The sequence below is a fragment of the Eretmochelys imbricata genome, chromosome 8, assembly GCF_965152235.1.
Source record: "Eretmochelys imbricata isolate rEreImb1 chromosome 8, rEreImb1.hap1, whole genome shotgun sequence".
In the NCBI taxonomy this organism is placed as follows: Eukaryota; Metazoa; Chordata; order Testudines; family Cheloniidae; genus Eretmochelys; species Eretmochelys imbricata.
Genome location: NC_135579.1, coordinates 13,114,139 through 13,134,033, shown reverse-complemented (window position 1 = coordinate 13,134,033; position 19,895 = coordinate 13,114,139). Strand labels below are relative to the sequence as shown.

Genomic DNA, 19,895 nt, shown 5'->3' with positions numbered 1-19,895 from the left:
AAAATGCTCCAAATTTCATTTAAATTTATGAACCCTCTCGGCAAGAGTGGGTTTTTTTAAAAGAGCAAACCATTGTTACTGACGCACAGCTCATGGTAAAAACTGTGTCTGGCTTTTGCATTTTCAGCATAGCTCAATCTGCTGAAAGAGAGTGCAAATATATTGCCCAGAACAGGTAGCACATAGAAGTTTATGAACTGATTAGAATTGGATCAACAAGCAGACTTTGTGCAAGCTTCCTACACAGCTCTGTCTGGACCTGTACTCACAAAAGCTAGGAAAGTTGTATTTAAGGTGGAAACTCTATCTTGCCCTACCTAATACTTAGATACCATAATTAATATATATGTGTATGTTATTTTATATCACGATTTTGAAAATACTGAAATATCCACACAGAATATGGCACGCTAGGAATGGAGTTCTAGGTATAAATCAATTTCCTGGATGTTGTGGATTACACATCAGGCCCTTGGTTTTATTCCGACGTGGATTTTTGTTTAAATTTCTTTAAAAATGCAATTTTAAAACCCCCTACATAAAACAAAGTGCCATCAGCTTACCATGGGGTCCAAGTCTTCTTCAGACCTGAAATCATGTCAGAGGACCTATTAACCCACTAGTACCAGGAGTTAACACTTTTGCCTTGTAAATATTACATTTAGTATTTTTTGTGTATTATAGATTGATAATACCAAATGCAAAAATAAATATCCTCTGGTGAATAATTGCTAACTAAGAAATACATTTCCAGGGGGCTATGAAAGGGCAGTGGAGTCTGAGGTATTGTTTAGAAAGGTCTTCCAGCTGTTGCCTTCATTTAAAAAAAAAAAAAAAAAAAAAATCTGTATTTTATAGTAATGGCCCCAAACACAATGTTTTGGACTACTACAGACTACTGTAGTTGAAAGCCATTGTAAGTGTTTGTTTGATGGGATAGCTCATAACTTCTGATAATCTGTAGGGACCAATGCGTACACTTAGGATCCGAGTTCTCTGCTCATGCATTTGCGATTTGCCGGTCATTCCTTTCTGGACTATGTGGATTCAACTGTTCTTTAAGGCAATTTAAGCTTCCTGAATCATACTTTCAGAACCATGGGAAAACTGAACAGAAGCAGGGTTTGAATAAGCAGCTCCTAGAAGGCAGAACAGTTGTTCAAGTTCCAAATGCAAATGGCTTTCAGTAGCCCTGCTACATACAAAATGATTGTTATCAGAAAAGGGTGAGGACAGAACTGAAGATTTTAATTAAATTTTGCCCCCTTTTTTCCATTTGTGCAGAAATGACAAGTGCTTGTGTAGATGGATTATTAGGAATTCCAATTCTGAAACATCTCACGATTAAGGCTATATGAAGTCTGATTAAACACCCTCACTTTTGTGTTTCATTTCCTTCTGTTTCTGTTCTTGTACATTGTTTGTTTTCTCTCTCTTGGGCCAAGCCATTAGTCTCTATTACAATTTACCTTGCATAAATGGAGAAGTAGCTTTTTATTTTCTCGTGCATGAAGGAAGTGTGTGTAATTGAATATGTTTGCTTCTTTTATTTTTCCAATAAAAATCAGTTACAAAAGTTATACAGTTGAATGCCAAGCCAATTAATTGCTCACAATCTGTTCTTATTCCCTCCAAAACTGAATGAGTGCTAAAGGTTCCCTCTGTCTGCCACGCCCTCACCCACATACAGCAAACAAAGGCCCAGTGCAAAACAGCATCTGAAGTCTTTAAGCAGATCTCTCTCCAATTTCTGGAGGCTCCTACGGAGCCTTCTCAGTAAGTGAAGAGTTCGTGCCAACTCCATCATTCTCCCTCTTATTAATTTTGACAACCTCTCCCCTTCATTACTAAAGCAGGGAGCAATATACATTTTCTGGGCAATGCTCATTTTCTGGTACTTACACATTAGTGTGAAGCTGGAATTCATCAGTCTTATAACCAACAGCAAAGTTGCTCTGGGTTACTCTGGATTTAGTCGTCTCAAAAGTCATTTGGTAACCTGCCAACCAACCCTCATAGCCGAACACAAAGGCTCCACGTATTGAAGGTCCAGCAATATCAAAATCCATGTCACAGCCAAGGTTGATGTGTTCCCGTTTATATCCCGTCTTAATTTTAGCATTTTTTTTCCTGAAGGAACGGGGGGAGAAAAAGGGTAGATATGGGGTGGCAACAGAGTTTTATGACAAAAATCATTCATACATAGTGATTTTATCAGTACATTAAAAGAAAAGGAGTACTTGTGGCACCCTAGAGCCTAACAAATTTATTTGAGCATTAACTTTCGTGAGCTGTAGCTTATGCTCAAATAAATTTGTTAGTCTCTAGGGTGCCACAAGTACTCCTTTTCTTTTTGTGAATACAGACTAACACGGCTGCTACTCTGAAACCTATCAATCCATTGTTACTTTTAACAAAACAGAACAATGCCAGAAGACGAAGTACACATACCCAGAGATCTGTGCTTTAAAATTTGTTTCACGTTGTACACATAATTTATTTGCAGTTATATGCACATGAAGCAATAAAATTGAAAAAAAAGTTTCGAATACTGAAACTTACATGCAGATCTTGAAACTAAATTACAGTACATGAAAGTTGCAATGCAAAAAGCATGAAACTCCCATTTACAAACCTAGTATGTACTGAATTTTTTTGCAATTAAAGACTGAGTTTCTAGAATCTACCTAATTGCTTTGTAAACTGGTATAGGTGAGAGAGAAGACAACTTAGCAGTTTTTATTTAAATATAATTTTAAAAGCTTGTTTCACTGATAGCTCCTAAATGCCTTAAACTGGAAACTTCTGAGAAAACATGAAGCAGAGAGCTTGCTTAGTCAAGTTTCATAAGCAGACTGCTGTAAATCAACAGAAGTCCTGTTCTGGGTTCTAAATAGGTGGGAACTGTGTCAAGAAAAATCCATTGTTAACCACATAATAACAGACAGCTCCACCATATCTTACTAACTACGCCCCAATGCAGAAAGATAGCCTTCAACTGGACTACTCATGTGCTCAGTGGTACACAGGTGCCTCAGTACCTTCCTGAATCAGGTCCTAAGGCAGAAAGTGTAACCTTTTCCCCATCTTTCTCTTCCCAAAAATATTATTCAACTCTATGGCATTAACAGCAGTTATAATCCCATTTAACAGTGTGTTCACCTTCCAAGATCAATTTCTACAAGATTACAGCTTGACTAAACTCTGCGTTTGGTGGTTCCCTTACAGTCATATTAGGATTTGATTATTAAATATCAAAAGATTTTCATCCTATGTTAATTCTTTGCAATTAAAGACTGATTTATATATGATCGTACCTAATTTGTTTGTAACTTGGTATAGGTGAGGAAGAAGATTACTTTGCATTAGACAATTTTTATTTGAATATAATGTTAAAAAACTGTTTAATTGATATTGCCTGACTACCCAAGACTGGAAAACTTCTGAGAAAAACAGGAAGTAACAAGTTTGTTAATCAAATGACATATGCAGACGGCTGGTTGCCTAACAAATTCATACAAACACTTTCATTCAGTATAATGGGTTTGCAACCCAAGGTGGAAGATCTTCCTGTCACACATCTAGTCTTTCTGTATATAAGTATTAATTTAGGGCATTCATTCTCTTGAAATACTCTATACCTACTTAATTAAGCTCTTACCCACTAAAAATAAGCAAAATGCCCTACTTGCCATCCTGTTCAATTTCTATTAGCAACAATGAATTATCCACAATCCATATAACAGTAAGAGAAGGACACTTCTAATGACTAATGATCACTTGTGGCTAATGGCCTTGGCAGCTGCTACGTATCTCTCTGCCTTGATTATCAGATATTTACATCAATAGCATTTTAGTCTCCAAAAATAATGCAAGATATAAAGAATCACAAATTTTCAGAAGTTCAAGTAATCAAACTCCTGCCGCCTCCCACCTCATAGCTATTCCCATTATTGTACAGCCACCCTGAGCTATTGCAAACATTTTTAATTTGAACATTTCCATTAAACATGAAAATTGGTGGAGGGGGGAAAAGTGTAGCTGTTCCATTAGTAATCTCTCAGGAGAGGTCAGCAGAGCATTGCAATAAGGAGCTGCTGGCAACTGAAAAAGTATTTTCCAGTCTTGCCCCAACATTACTCACAGAAATATCTCCTTTTCCATAAACTAGGATAGTTCTGAGTAGTAGAAATTTTTGAGCCAGTCTATGGAAACAAATGCTCTACCATACCACCCTTCTTTCACAGTGACTATTAACCTTTCAGCTTACTGCTGCTTTGCGGGGCCTTCACACCACAGAGGTCTTCACCCCACAGTGCCATCTGTGTTGCAAATAAGTCTAGTTTTTCAATGGATTAAGTAAAACTCTGAAGACGTTGGAGGAATTTGGGTCTTGTGGCAGCTATGCATCAATCTGCATTTCTAGTGCAGATGTGCTAAATGCATTAGGCACCAAATGCAAACTCAAGAATGCATAATCTTAAATCCACAAAGCCCCTCTTATCCGTCACTCTTACTTAGCATTTCTTTCTTTGCATTTAAAAGAAATTATGCTGTGTCATGCTACCACACCCATTACTGAGGGAGGCTTGCGCAAACAGGGTGGGTCTTGCATCGTGATCTGAAAATAGGCTCAAGACCAACACTGCCCCTGGAAAGTTTTATCTTGTGCTCTCTTAACTCAGTGGGTCACAGAGGGAGAGGCATTCTCTCAGAGAGTTAGGTCTTAATCTGTTAAGGGTTTTAAAGACTAGTACCAGGACCTAGAACATTAGAATAGAAAGCCAAAAGGAGCATGCTGAGCCCCCCTATACTGTTCTTGTATCTTTCAACATAGAGTTACACCTACAGACAGACCTGCTGCCTGGAGTCACTTGCTCCTTGCTACAGTCTTGTCCAATGCATCTCTCTCTTACACCTCCTTGGGTTTGTTTACGTTAAGGGAGCAGATTCTCATTATCTGGTGGACTCACACTCCAGAATTTTTGACTGTCATTTTTAAGATCGTTTCATTCCCTTGAACTTACAAGTTCATTCCATCAACAAACTTAAATTTGGGGGAAATTGTATCAAAAAGTTTCTTCTGCCACTTTACTTGGTCACTTCCCAGAGTCATTCCAAACATATGGCTCAATCTAATTGAAATGTCAAAGTAATGTTCTACTTCAGCTGGGGAGAAAGAAAAAAAAGTCTTTCACTTTAATGGCTTCAAACTTGCCTGTATCACACTTTTATAGAGACTGCACCCTTCCTTCTACTCTCAGGACTTCTTAAACTTTGCATTGCTCAGCTGATGTTCTCTTCTGAGGTCCTCTCTTCTGCAGAAGTGTAGGAGGTGGAAGTCAAAGACTGTCAGCAGCACTCAGCATTGGCCTACCTCTGCTTCCACTGAACTCAGTAGTAAAACTCACGACTGCAATGGGAACAAAGACAGGCCAACACTGAGCGTGTCTGAAATTCCCATTCGTGGTTAATAGGTTCATCCAGGAAGGAAGGGACAGTAAAAGATGGGTCAAACTCATGTCTTGTGTAATTCTACTGAACCAGTGGAATCACACCTGATTCTGGCCCAGTTTATTCAGATAATTTTTAATGGCCCTCCACAGAGGAATCCCCATTTCAATTATAAGGCAGCTGGTATAATGTCTGGGGAACTGTTGTGAGATAACTGCTGAGCTACAATTTCCCATTCATACATGATTATTTTTAAAATCCGATGATGTAATAATTCATTTTCAACAAAACTTCAGGTTATTATTAGGGCTGTCAAGTGATTAAAAAAATTAATTGCAATGAATCGCATTGTTAAAGAATAATAGAATACCATTTATTTATATGTTTTTGGATGTTTTCTATATTTTCAAATATATGGATTTCAGAATACAAAGTGTACAGTGCTCATTTTATATTATTTTTATGACAAATATTTGCACAGTAAAAAACAAAGGAAATAGTGTTTTTCAATTCACCTAATACAAGTACTGTAGTGCAATCTTTTTAACATGAAAGTTGAACTCACAAATGTAGAATTATTACAAAAATATAACTGCACTCAAAAACAAAACAGTATAAAACTGTAGCTCCTACAAATCCACTCAGTCCTAAGTCTTGTTCACATCACCTGAAAGTGACAACAGGTGTTCGCATGGCACTATCGTAGCCGGCGTCGCAAGGTATTTATGTGCCAGATGTGTTAAAAATTCATATGTCCCTTCATGCTTCAGCCACCCTTCCAGAGGACATGCGTCCATGCCGATGATGAGTTCTGCTTGATAGCAATCCCAAGCAGTGCGGACCAATGGATATTCATTTTCATCATCTGAATCAGATGCCACCAGCAGAAGGTTGATTTTCTTTTTTGGTGGTTCAGCTCTGTAGTTTCCACGTCGGAGTGTTGCTCTTTTAAGACTTCTGAAAACATGCTCCACCACTCATACCTCTCAGATTTTGGAAGGCACTTCAGATTCTTAAACCTTGGGTCGAGTGCGGTCTATCTTTAGAAACCTCACATTGGTACCTTCTTTGCGTTTTGTTAAATCTGCAGTGAAAGTGTTCTTAAAATGAACAATATATGCTGGGTCATCATCCGAGATTGCTATAACATGAAATATATGGCAGAATGTGGGTAAAACAGAGCAGAGGACATATAATTCTTCCACAAGGAGTTCAGTCACAAATTTAATTAATGCATTTTTCTAACAAGCGTCAGCAGCATAGAATCATGTCCCCTGGAATGGTGGCCGAAGCATGAAAGGGCATACAAATGTTTAGTATATCTGGCACTTAAATACCTTGCAATGTCGGCTACAAAAGTGCCACGCGAACGACTGTTCTCACTTTCCAGTGACATTGTAAATAAGAAGTGGGCAGCATTATGTCCCGTAAATGTACACAAACTTGTTTGTCTTAGCGACTGGCTGAACGAGAAGTAGGACTGAGTGGACTTGTAGGCTCTGAAGTTTTACATTGTACTTAAAAAAAACCCCAAAACACAGTTAGTTATGTAACAACAATCTACATTTGTAAGTTTCACTTTCATTATAAGGAGATTGTACTACCGTACTTGTATGAGGTGAATTGAAAAATACTATTTCTTTATCATTTTTACAGTGCAAATATTTGTAATAAAAATATAAAGTGAGCACTATACACTTTGTATTCTGTGTTGTAATTGAAATCAACATATTTGAAAATGTAGGAAAAAATCCAAAAAATACAATTTCAATTGGTATTCTATTAACAGTGCGATTAATTGCAAATCATTTTTTAATCACGATTAATTTTTTGAGTTAATCGCGTGAGTTAACTGCGATTAATCGACAGCCCTACTTATTATGCTATAAAACTAAAACTGAATATACTATCTGCACATGGGATAGCAAGCAATTTGAAAGGTAGAACATGAGGTCTGCAACTTGGGGTGAAATGCCTTGGTCGCTTGCAGTGCCATGTACCACTTTCAGAGGCAAATCTGCATGATATTCTCAATCATCACAACATTTGTTTGTGTGAGGGAGGGAAATCAACCAACAGCTGCCTTATCCTCCTGGCCCATATAAAATGTCACTGTCCAATCACACCAACCAAAACATTCATCCAATCCCAAACCATGTTACAGCCTGCAAGAATTTAGGCTTTACATCCAGCTTGAAAGAAGAACCCAATTACTGAACTGAGTTATTGGAGCAGGCAGCCAAATGGCTTGCAGTGCTCATTAATCTGAGTACTTCAACTGATTTGTTCAGGGTTTTTCCTGTTCAGATAGTAGCCAAGTGTACATCTTATGATATGAACTGCATTAAGTCACAATGACCAAAACAAAAAAGTGTTTCACCTGACACCAGTTTGGACTATAATTTTCAAATTATTGTACTTAATCCTTTGCTTCTTATAAATGTCAAAAAAAGAATTTTCAATTCCAAGATTTAATAAGATGTGACGTGATTTGATTGTTCAGGGCATACCTGCTATCTGTTCTTATACTTCAGTTTGGAGGGAGTAAAAGAATAAGCCAATATTCAGGAAATAAAAACAAGCAAAATATCCCTTTTTGTTCACCCATGCAAACTTACTCACTTCTTACCCAGTGTTAGGAGAGAACGAGGAGTCAAAGGTCAGCTTCAGTCCATGTGCAAGCTGAACAGAAAAGAAATTCACCAGTTGCATTTATAATTAAAAAGGAGACTGTGATAAGTGAATTGGTAAACTGTGGCTTGTGAGCTAAGAGTTACCTGATCTTCAAGAGTAATCTCTGTGCCTAGTGTGTTGTCGGTGTTCCACTTCTCCGTGAACGTCAAGCCATATTCCCCCCATTTGTATTTTGTTTCCAAACTGCCAGTAACTTTGCTTGTCTCTGAGTTTGCTGACCCTGAGCTTGTAAATTCCTAAAGTAAAGCAAAATAAATAAATAAAAATGCAGAATGTACTGATTACAGTAATTTGGGGGAGTACTCAGCATCACAATGCTTTCCCAAATGCTTTTTCTATATTTGTTTCCTTGTCGTTAATATAAGCATACGCTTGCTCTGACAAAACTGCAAAATAAGAATGCTTCACATTTAAGGAATGCACTGGTGATGGGTGTGTGAATAATTTTCTCTGCTGACATAACACAAAATAAGACACTATTTCAAGTGTTACTATGCAAGATAAAGCCTGTGAAATAAAATAATTTCTCTCTCAAGTCTTCAACTACATCTTTCATCAGGTATTTCAATCAGCTCAAGCAAGCAATCAAATAACAATTAATGCTTATTTTGTAGCATAAGCTACAAAGAGAAAAATGCATCAATTCTTCAGACATTTTTGGGGGGGAAATCACATTTCAGAAGTTCTGACACAGTGAAGAAGAGATGTTACAAGTCACAGCAGCAGCCAACTGCATGTACGCTTTATTTTAAAACAAGTGACGGACAATGCTGCGAAATGGTATTCAGACATAGGTTCCCAGAGAGCAGTGGCTCAATCCTGAACACTTTATTGAAAACCAACTCAAAGTCTGCGGGGGGGGAAGTCGAATCAGCAGCCTTTGCAAGCTGGAGTTCATGAAGTTTTCTATTCATCCTATTCAGCTGGGTAGAGAGGGAAAGACAATCCCCTCATCATCATCTGGGCAGGGAGCCTGACCTAAAAAAAGCACAGACAGTAGGAACACAGAGCACTCCTAGGGACCCTTAAGTAATAGGGAAAACTCTGCATTCTTTTAAGGAGAGACTGGGAAAAGGGGTACTCCCTGGGACATCCCTTAGCAGGGGTACTAGGAGGGATGGAGTTTGAGATGAAACTGGAGGGGTGGGAACAGAACTACTCTAATCTTGGGGGCAGGGGGAATTCATGAACATTTTCACAAAATGTTATTCTTTTGCGGGGAGGCGGGGGGAGAGATGAAGTGGCAAATCATCAGATTCATCAAAAAAGGCCATGGAAATTTCAACTAGTGCTGGGGACATGTAGGAGATCCTGGGGTGTGTGAGAAAGAAAGGTGAATAAAATTCCAGAGGGGTTTTGGAGGGACTATTACTCTGTCTTCTGGCTCCCGTTTTTATTGAAGTCCATCGGACACACTCATACTCTCTACAGATTACACATCACAATACAGTTTACATAAGAACAGAAGAGCTGCCATGCTGGGTCAGACCATGGTCCAATCTTGCCCAGAATCCTGTCTGCAACAGTGGTCCACACCAGAACTTCAAGGGGAACACACAGAGCAGGGCAATTATAGAGTGGTCCATCTGTCTTCCAGACCCAACTTCTGGTAGTCAGAGGTTTAGAGTCACCCTGAGTATGGGGTTGCATCCCTGGCCATCTTGGCTAATAGCAGTGGATGGACTCCATGAACTTATCCAGTTCTTTAATGAACCCAGTTATACTTTTGGACATCACAACATTCCATGGCAATGAATTCCACAGATTAGTTGCGCGTTGTCTAAAAAAGTACTCGCTCTTATTTGTATTAAACCTGCTGCTGATTAATTTAATCAGGCAACTCTTGGTTTTTGTATTGTGCGAAAAGGTAAACAACACTTCTCTGTTCACTTTCACCACACCATTCATGATTGTATAGACCTCTATCATGTCCCCCCCTTAGTTGTCTCTTTTCTAAGCTGAACAGCCCTAATCATTTCCTCACATGGAAGCCATTCTATACCCTCAATCATCTTTGTTGCCCTTTTCTGAACCTTTTCCAGTTCCACTATATCCTCTGTAAGATGGCGTGACCAGAACTGGACACAGTATTCAATGTGTGAGCATAAAATGGATTTACATAGTGGCATTATAGTATTTTCTGTCTTACTTTCCATCCCTTTCATAATAGTCCCCTCCATACTGTTAGCCTTTTTGACCCTTGCAGCATATTGAGCTGAAGTTTTCAGAGAATATCCACAATGACTCCAAGACCTTTCTTGGGTGATAACAGCTAATTTAGAACCCATCATTGCATATGTACCGCTGGAATTATTTTTTCCAATGTGCATTACAGTACACCCTTGACATAACACCCTCCATGATAAGAAACCTCAGGAATATGAAATCCCAGCCCATTAGGAGTTGTCAGCTGCCCCCTTCCCCCTCCTGTGGGTGGCAGCCTAGTTGGTGGGTGGAGCCCCCCCTTCAGGGACGCTAGTCCCCGGCTCTGCCCCTTCCTCCCACCGTGCACACACCCCCATAGCCGTAGACCTGAGACCCCTCCATGTCCTCCTGCCCCCCACCTGGAGGAGCCCTGATCACCCCAGCCCTGGGCTGGCCAGAGGCCCAAGTGTCCCCCCAACCTCAGCCAGGGCCCCAAGCCCCCCCCTTGGCCGGAGCCCTGAGACCTTCCAGACCAGAGGAGCCCCAGGCCAACTGAAGTCCCAAGCCCCCACCCCACCTGCCAGGAGGTAAACCTCCCCCGCCCCCCCCCCCCACACACACCCCACCTGCTCAGAGGAGCCCTGGGGCCAGGCACAGCTGTACCTCTCCTCCCCAGACCCCAAGCCGCTGTGGGAAAAAGCTCTCACTCTCGCAAAGAAGCTTTTGATATGCCCCACGCAGGTTCCAGGGCAGCTGAGGAGGCGGTATTTGCTACTCAGCTTCCTGGGTGCCTCAGTAGTCTCTCTGGAGTCCAGGGAGATTACTGATAAACCCGGGGAAGCTGAATAGCACATACCACTTCCTCAGCTTCCCCAGAACCTGCCTGGGGCATAATAAAGCAAAAACTTCCCCCGCCAAACCTGCAACTGGGGGTCCAGTGGCTGCGGCAGTGCCAGGGGAGGCAGAGCCTCCCCGGCCTATTTTACCCGCCGCCCATGGGTGGCAGGACTCTTTTACTGTCTATAATGAACCTCTGGCTATAATGAACAAATGGTGTGGATCCTGACATGTTCATTATAGTGAGGATGTACTGTAGTTTGCACTTTTCAACGCTGAATAGCATCTACCATTTTGTTGCCCAGTCACAGTTTTGTGAGAAATCCTATGTAACTCCGTGCATTCTGCTTTGAACTTAACTATCTTGAATAATTTTGTATCATCTGCAAACCTTACTATTCCCTCCTACCCCATGGCTACTTAGTTCCCTTCGGAGCCTTTGTTAAGGGACCTTGTCAAAGGCTTTCTGAAAATCCAAGACACTATTATCCACTGGATCACCCTTATCCATGTGCTTGCTGACTCCCTCAAAGAATTTTAATAGATTCGTGAGGCATGATTGCCCTTTACAAAAGCCATGCTGATTCTTCCCCAACAAATCATGTTTCTCTGTGGGTCTGAACAATTCTGTTCTTCTCTATAGTTTCTACCAATTTGCCTGGCGTTGAAACGAGGTTCGCTGGCTTGTAATTGCCAAGATCTCCTCTGGAGCCCTTTCTCCAGAATTCTCTTACAGAAGGATGGTGCGTTGTATAGTACAATGTTCTCTAGCAAATATTATGCCATACTACAAGTCTATTCACCAAAATTGCACCCACGAAAAGGGAGGAATTTTTTAAAATGGCAATCAGAGTGGAAATGATAACCTTGAAATTTTAGCAAGTAGGAAAAAAATTAAGTCGTTTTGTAATTTAACTGCTCTCATAAAATGCAAGGTATAACTAGTATTTTATACAAGTGATGCATAACTACTATGTCATACATACCTCATTACAGAAAGATAACTGCAAATCATAGTATAGTCACATTATAATATAATCCAGAGTGTAAAAGGTGTGAAATTCATATTTTTCCACTTTTAGAAATGGGGACATAATAAACATATAGTTGATAGATACTAATGTTCTCTCTTTCCAAACTCACCAGTCCATTTTCAGATTTTGTTTTCAAATCAAGTTTTATTAATCCAAATCCTAAAAGATGGCAAAAAAACAAGAATTTTACATTAGCTTGAAACAGCAAGATACAAAAACAGCATTTCTGTTTTATCTCTTACAGCTCCCAGCTACATCTCCTTTGAACCATCTAAGAAAATTAGGATTTATATAAGAGTCGGCAGCTGCTCCTATTACTTGTTTGCCAGGACAGATTTTGCCATTTATATTCATATTAGGTAGCATCTTCCTACACTAGTCCTAGTGATTTCAGTGGTGCTACTTACACAATGCTAGACTGGAATACCTCTACTACTACTGAGGAGTACCTTGCTCCACAAATAACCCTATTGACTTCAGTGATACCATGCATAGAGTAAGGTAATGTTCAACATGAGTAACAAGAAGCTCCCTTATTGGTCTTTACCAGCCAGGACGGACATCACTCTAAATCTCAGCTTGTGGGATGCAGTTCCTCCAATACTCAAACTCAGCCAGAAAGCTCAGCCTGAACCCAAATATTATCTGCAAAATACTTTAAAATGTCTTCATCACAGAAGGCACTCAAATTAGCAGTCAAGCTGTCACCAGCTCAAAACAAGTCTGATTAAGACTGGGTGGAAATTTCAGATGAGATTTTTCAATTGGTTGCCACTGGTTTCAGTTAGTTATTAGGTTTTGCAACAGGTCTGTTGGTTGACCAGTTCCTGGGATTACTGGTTCTTCATTAATAACCTATAGAGACCACAGTAGCAGAAACCAGGTAATGAGTTCTAATAGAATGTACTGAAATTTCTAGTAGGGAAGAGAGTAAAAATCTTAGGAAGACAGCTTCAGGAGTTGGTTATTCAGTGCTAAAAACTGTGTTCCTCCTGGTATTATTTACCATAGCCCTTGGTGAAAACATCTCTGGCAGACTTTCCTAGATCAGCGTAAGCAGGTGGAACAGCCATTTTCTGCAAAAACAACAACAGAGATTACAATATTTAGATTCTAGCAGATAATTTAAGCAAAACTCCTACAGTACAGCCACTCTCCTTTTTCCAACCATCAGCTCTCAATTAGCTATAGAGCTGGATAAAGTATCGGCAACGATACTGATATTTTCTTTATTGGCCAGTATTAGTCACTGAGGCATATATGCCATGTTGAATCAGAAACAGTCTGCAAAACAAATACAAAAAGGATAGTAAAATGTGAAGAAACTTTCTGTGCCTTTGAAGACAATTAAATGCTGTTGCTTTTACAAGAACTGCATGACCTACTTCCTGGTTTTTGAAGATTCTCTTTATGTTCGCTACTTGCCATTAATCAAGGTGAGTATCACAATCAATCGGGACTGTGAGCAACCCAGGTTTAATTCAGAACATTCCTAACGTGGGCTAACCTCTATAGTCAGTTGCACCAAAATCCCTCCAACTCAGAGGATCTGATTCCAAGCACAGAGTAAGGTAAGCTCCTCTGTTACATAGTCCAACAGGATACAATTCATGCCAGCAAAAAAAAAATCTATGAATGGCTATTCTTTACCCTAAACTTTCTTTTACTTGGTTATCACTGCTGCTCCTGGATCAGATTTTTAAACCTCCTTAGACATTGAACCCTCGTTTCCCTTCTGTTGCCCAGTGGGAAGAAAAACTGAATTCACTGTGCAAAACTGGAATTGAGGGGATTGCATAGGGAGTAGAGTGGCTACGTACAACACACCCAAACAGGCAGCCATTGGCTACCCCTCCATACCAACTAGATACAAAATCAGAGCACCATGCAAACTCTGAGGCCTTGCCAGGAGATGAGGGAAAATGGAGCCTGGGAGAGGTGACTGTATGAGAAGCTTTGTTTGGCACAGATACCCTGAGAACCATAGGCTTTGGCCCAGATTTTCAAACAGCTCTTCAGGTTGTATGCACTCAGCAGAACTTGCCCCTGCTGGTTTAATACTTACCAGCAAGAAGAAAGGATTCATCACATTTCCCCTTGCTCCCCACACCCACAGAGGTTTGTAGGATATGCCATGCCAGGGGGAAAGAAAACTGCCCTCCCCTTTTAAAAAAAAAAAAATCACCAAGACATGAAGCTGTGAGCCTGACGTGTTTTGTTTCGTTTTTTTGAAGGGGACAGTCGAAGTCAGCAGACCTGAAGTTTTACAGACCTTCTTCCCTCATACAGAAGTTCACTATTCCCCACACATGACAATTTAAAAAACCACAAAATTGATGGTTTCTCCCTGCCTATCAATACCAGACATTGCAGTAGGATTTCATATTCCTAAGATCCTTCTTGGTTTTGTGACTTTAATAACATATTTCCAGTAAAGGAGAGTGCAAATGTGATAAGAGGGAATTTTCTGCCAGGAATAACCAATCCTGACTCAAAACGATGCCTTAATATAAGACCTAAAGCCATAACGAAACAAAAAGACACCAATCCCACGCACACAAGAGTGCTGCTTTTACTTTTTTTTTTTTGCTTCAGACTTGGATGTAATTTGTTTCCACATGAGCTTCGCCACCCATTAATACCTGGCAGGCACTTTTAAACAGCCACTTAAACCCTCAAGCATTCACTTCAACAAGTTGTTGCCTGCCAAAATAGGATCCTGCTGTTACATAAGTGAAGAATCCCTATCCTAGCGTGTACAAAACAGCCGGGGTAGCGAAATCAAATTGAATTGTCTTCTCAGAATGCACATAAAGTAGTATATAAGGGTGCATAACAGACGTATTAAGATCCAGATCCAGATTCAGTTACCCAGAGTACATTGTATCTGGATACATCAAAAGACCCTTAGAGACACAAAGTGGGTAAGGTAATAGCTTTTATTGGAGCAACTTCTGTTGGTGAGAGAGACAAGCTTTCCACCTCTCTCACCAACATAAGAATGGCCATACTGCGTCAGACCAAAGGTCCATCCAGCCCACTATCCTGTCTACCGACAGTGGCTAATGCCAGGTGCCCCAGAGGGAGTAAACCTAACAGGTAATGATCTAGTGATCTCTCTCCTGCCATCCAGCTCCACCCTCTGACAAACAGAGGCTAGGGACACCATTCCTTACCCATCCTGGCTAATAGCCATTAATGGACTTAACCTCCATGAATTTATCCAGTTCTCTTTTAAACCTTGTTTAACAGAAGTTGGTCCAATCAAAGATATTACCTCACCCACCATATCTCTTTAATATCCTGGGACCAACACAGCTACAATAAACACACATCAGAAAACCTTTTATTAGTCGGGTGCATCACAAAGTATCTGAGAAATGATAGGCTGACATCAAGCAGCTAAATGGTTAATAAAAAGTTCAGGCCATATTCCAAAAGATTTGAAGCTGCTTACAATATTAGGGCTGAATTTTGCGCCTTTTTTTTCCCCCCAGCATGAAAGCCGGGATTTAATTCCACTCCCAACAGTGAAAACCATTTTTAAAAATTGATCAGATGTGATTCTGCAAAAAAATAAAAATAAACAAACAGCCTACAAATCCGTTGATGTTTCTACTTTAAAAAAATTCCTCTGCTCCGCAGACCGCAACATGTCACCAAATTTAAAAACATAGCACAACTATGGCTCTCAGTGCACAGCTCACTTCACAGAAAACAGAGTCAAGGTAGGCCCAGCAATTCCAGAATCCTGGACATATTGAGATGATTCAGACTCAGGACCACTTACAGTTTAGACAATGCCACTTTCCAGTAATAGCAGCCAAATCTCACTAGAATCCAAAACCTAGCAGCAGCAAATCACAGTATTAAAAATCCCCACATTTGAAAAGCAGGTAAGGATTGCTGTGAAGGGCAACTCATCTGCTGTCATTGGACAGAAGTCCTAATTGCTCTCAGTACAAGGAGCATTTTAGTATCCATACGCATTTCCAATACACACTTATGAGCACACTGGTTCAGTTGGTTTTCTTAAAATCAAAAGGTTACACTAACTTGTTTTCACCAGACTGTGTGCTAATATTATTGTTTGAGTTATATAGTTGTAATAATTCTCCTGTATAAAACTCCAGAGTGCCAAATTCTGCTCTCACTTATACCTTGTGCAACTCCACTAACGGTAACGCAGTTACTCTTACACAAAGTATCAGAACGGAGGCAGGCCCCAGGATTCAGTTCTAAGATATTATCCCCAAGAAGCTATCATCAGGGAGAGTCAGCCATGCTTGTCTGATGAATCAGCTGTGACATGCTGCTCCAATGCAGCAGTTGCCTGTGGTTCTAGGGCAGTGACAGATGCCTAGTCTCCTCTTATGCAATCACTATAATTAAGAAATAATATTGTAATGCTAAATCCATGTCCACTGTAAATCTATTTGTAAGGCAAATCATTTAAGTAACACAGAAAGAGGTGTCTAAAATTGGTGAAAAAACATTCTGTGTATAAGGTGGTAGTTAACCTTGTTGTTGTCAGTGACAAAGAAAAGATAATTATTTCTGTTCAGATTAGCTTGTCAACAGAGGCCTACTGTATTACAGGAGAAAAACAAATCCATCGCATCGTATAAGACTGCAGCATGCTTAACCGGAATAAAGGGCCAGGGACGAAGGACATACCAAGCACATGCCCTCGTCTTTCACCTCTGGAATACCAGGAGGTGAACTCAGACTATGTCACAAGTGAAACTGAATGTGCTGGTCTTATCCCCATCCTGCTGTGTGTATAGATCATAAAACTACTAAGTGACTCAATCCCTGCTCATAGGAGGCCAAGACTTAAACGGTAGGAAATACTGGAGTCACTGAGGCACTGATAGCTACATGGGGAAACTCTGAACAGACTGCCTGGCTCACAGTAGAGCTAGTAACCTGAGCACTGAATTCAGAATTGTCAAAAGAGAAAAAAATGGGAAGCTTCCTTTCGAGCAATGGGGGACAACCTGTGGCCCGTCATGGTAACCCGCTGGCAGGCCACCAGACCGCGAGTTTACATTTGCATGGCCAGCCGCAGCTCCCAGTGGCCGCGGGTTTGCCATTCCTGGCCAATGGGAGCTGTGGGAAGCGGTAGCCAGCACATCCCTGCGGCCTGCGCTGCTTCCTGCAGTTCCCATTGGCCGGTAACGGCGAACCACAGCCACTGGGAGCTGCGGGCGGTCATGCAAATGTAAACAAACTGTCTGGCGGCCTGCCAGCGGGTTACCCTGATGGGCCACATGTGGCCCACGGGCTGCAGGTTGCCCACCACTGCTTTAGAGTGTGCAGCAGCTTCTACTTATTGTAGACAACAGGGGCCAAATTCAACCCTAGTTAAGAAAATTCCACTGAAGTCAAAGTTCCACCTGGGCTAAATCTAGCTCTAAACGTTTCCAAATATTGTGAGGTTGGCAAGTTTTCATTGTACAGCACAATTTTGGGCTCCTGTGTCAGCAGTTACCCAACTACATGCAAACAACCATTTATTTACCTGAGTGTCATACAAAGTGGGGTTTTTTTTACCCAGTAATTTTAAATACGCGTTTGCTAGCAGCCTCCCTTCCCACAATGAGGCTGAAACGATATAATTAATAATGAGGATACTACCTAGCTATTACATTGAGATCTACTGATGTGGAAACTGAGGCACAGAGGCAAAGCGATTTACCAAAGAACACCCAGCAGGCCAGTGGCAGTGCTGGGAACAGAACCCAGATCTCCTGATCCCAGTCCAGGACTCTAGCCACCAGCCAACATGCCTCTGCTATGATACTGGAACTTTCCCTGCATAGACTATTGGCTTTTCCTTCAGTTTTACTAATATTTCTATGGTGGAAAATATACCACAAATTTAAAAATAAGAAGGAAAAAAACCCATGCAGGACCAAAGTTAGTGGGAGTCTATGAGTAAGGATGTCTTGATTTAGACCTCAGTTCAGGCTAATTTTCACTTATAAATTTGAACATATGCAACAATTCTTGGAAATTGTGATCCCTATTGAATTTCAAAGGATTTCCGATTACCATTTCCACATTTTTACAGCATCTTAAAGGCAGACTTTGTGCCATGATATAAGCCAACGATAGATTTCACTGAACTATCTGTACAAACCACATTGTCATTTGTCTCATAATTTGTGATAGTATGTCAATCTCTCTGCATAAGAAGGAAAGCGAATCAAGGACCTCGTCCCTTACAGTCCACAAACCTAAGAAATTTGACAGGTTTCAGAGTAACAGCCGTGTTAGTCTGTATTCGCAAAAAGAAAAGGAGTACTTGTGGCACCTTAGAGACTAACCAATTTATTTGAGCATGAGCTTTCGTGAGCTACAGCTCACTTCATCGGTATGTATCTGATGAAGTGAGCTGTAGCTCACGAAAGCTCATGCTCAAATAAATTGGTTAGTCTCTAAGGTGCCACAAGTACTCCTTTTCTTTCTAAGAAATTTGATTAATTTTCAAAATAGTTGCTAGAAAGTTACAACTTGAAACAATGTTCTGGATTCTTTGGCCATGAGATAATTTACAAATTACTAATAATTTTCAAAAAGCATGAGGGATGGTGGGTTTGTCTTACAGAATTACAAAAACAAACCAGACTTCAGGGTCTCAAAAAACTACTCGCAGTTGAAAAAAATAACTAAGCCTGCCCAGGCCGTGTTTTAAAAGAAATTTAAGAGCCTAATACAAAGCCCATTCAAGTCACAATTGCAATCAGCTTTGGATCAGGGCAAAGATTTATGCACATGCTTAACTTTAAACACAAGTCATCCTAGTGAAGTCAAATGTGAAACACGTTAGTCTTTGCAGGACCTGGGCCTAAATGCACATATTTATGAAGACTCTGAACTATGGATCAATGGGAAACCAAAGTCCAAATTTTGCCCCAACTTGTAATTTCACTGAAATCAATATACCATAATGACTCAAATATAAGTCCAAAGCCTGCAAGCTGTTCCACACAGGAGGACCACTAAGCCCTTGCAGAGTCAAACTAGCTAAGGTACTTATATGGCACCCATTTCCGTAGTATCTGAGCAATATCCCTGCAATACTCTTGTGAGATAGGGAGATACATTTAACAGATAGGGAACAGAGGCACAGAATTTAGATGACTTTCCCAAGATCACACAGGACGTTTCTGACAGAGCAGGGACTTGAACCTTAGTCCCACATTGAGTTCATGGAACTGTGTGCAGCATAAGGGCCCTATTCTTAGTTTATTTAGCAAATATTATGCATTTTAAACCCTCTCAAACTAGTTACATTATCATCCAAATAAGTAATTTATTTAGTTCTTAAATACTGATGTATTTAACATACTCTAGCGTCTCCTTTGATTAATCAAGCAATGAGCATTTTAAAAAAACCTTTAGCACACATTTACAAGAACAGTTCAATGATGTTTGTGTTTAGGGAATTAAAGAAAGAGGTGATTCTGATCTGAGTTACATGGGTGTAATACAATTTTAATTAAGACAGTTTTTATTATTATTTATAAAGTTTAAGATGCTAATTAAATAAAAAACAGAGGATACAGTTCTGCTCTCCCCTCTGTGGCAAATAAAGTTAAAAAAGCTGTGAAAGCCGAACAAGTCCCAAGGATCCTATTCTTTACAAATAAAATCCCGCACATTAGCAACTGTTCATGCAAATACATGTTTAGGAAGCAGTGAGCAATTATGTGATCACTGGCA

General features: G+C 40.2%; 1 protein-coding gene across 5 annotated transcripts in view; it reads right to left on the bottom strand.

Moving 5' to 3' along the window:
* Positions 1-19,895, bottom strand: part of VDAC1 (voltage dependent anion channel 1) — a 30,488-nt gene that overhangs the window by 3,315 nt on the left and 7,278 nt on the right. For all 5 annotated transcript variants that reach the window (XM_077825092.1, XM_077825093.1, XM_077825095.1 and 2 more), the window contains exons 2-6: positions 13,171-13,240; positions 12,274-12,323; positions 8,232-8,384; positions 8,084-8,136; positions 1,903-2,130 (exon numbers count right to left, since the gene is read on the bottom strand). In XM_077825092.1, the coding sequence (XP_077681218.1) occupies positions 1,903-2,130; positions 8,084-8,136; positions 8,232-8,384; positions 12,274-12,323; positions 13,171-13,237 (551 nt within the window). In that variant the 5' untranslated portion in view covers positions 13,238-13,240. The remainder of the gene's footprint in view (positions 1-1,902; positions 2,131-8,083; positions 8,137-8,231; positions 8,385-12,273; positions 12,324-13,170; positions 13,241-19,895) is intronic.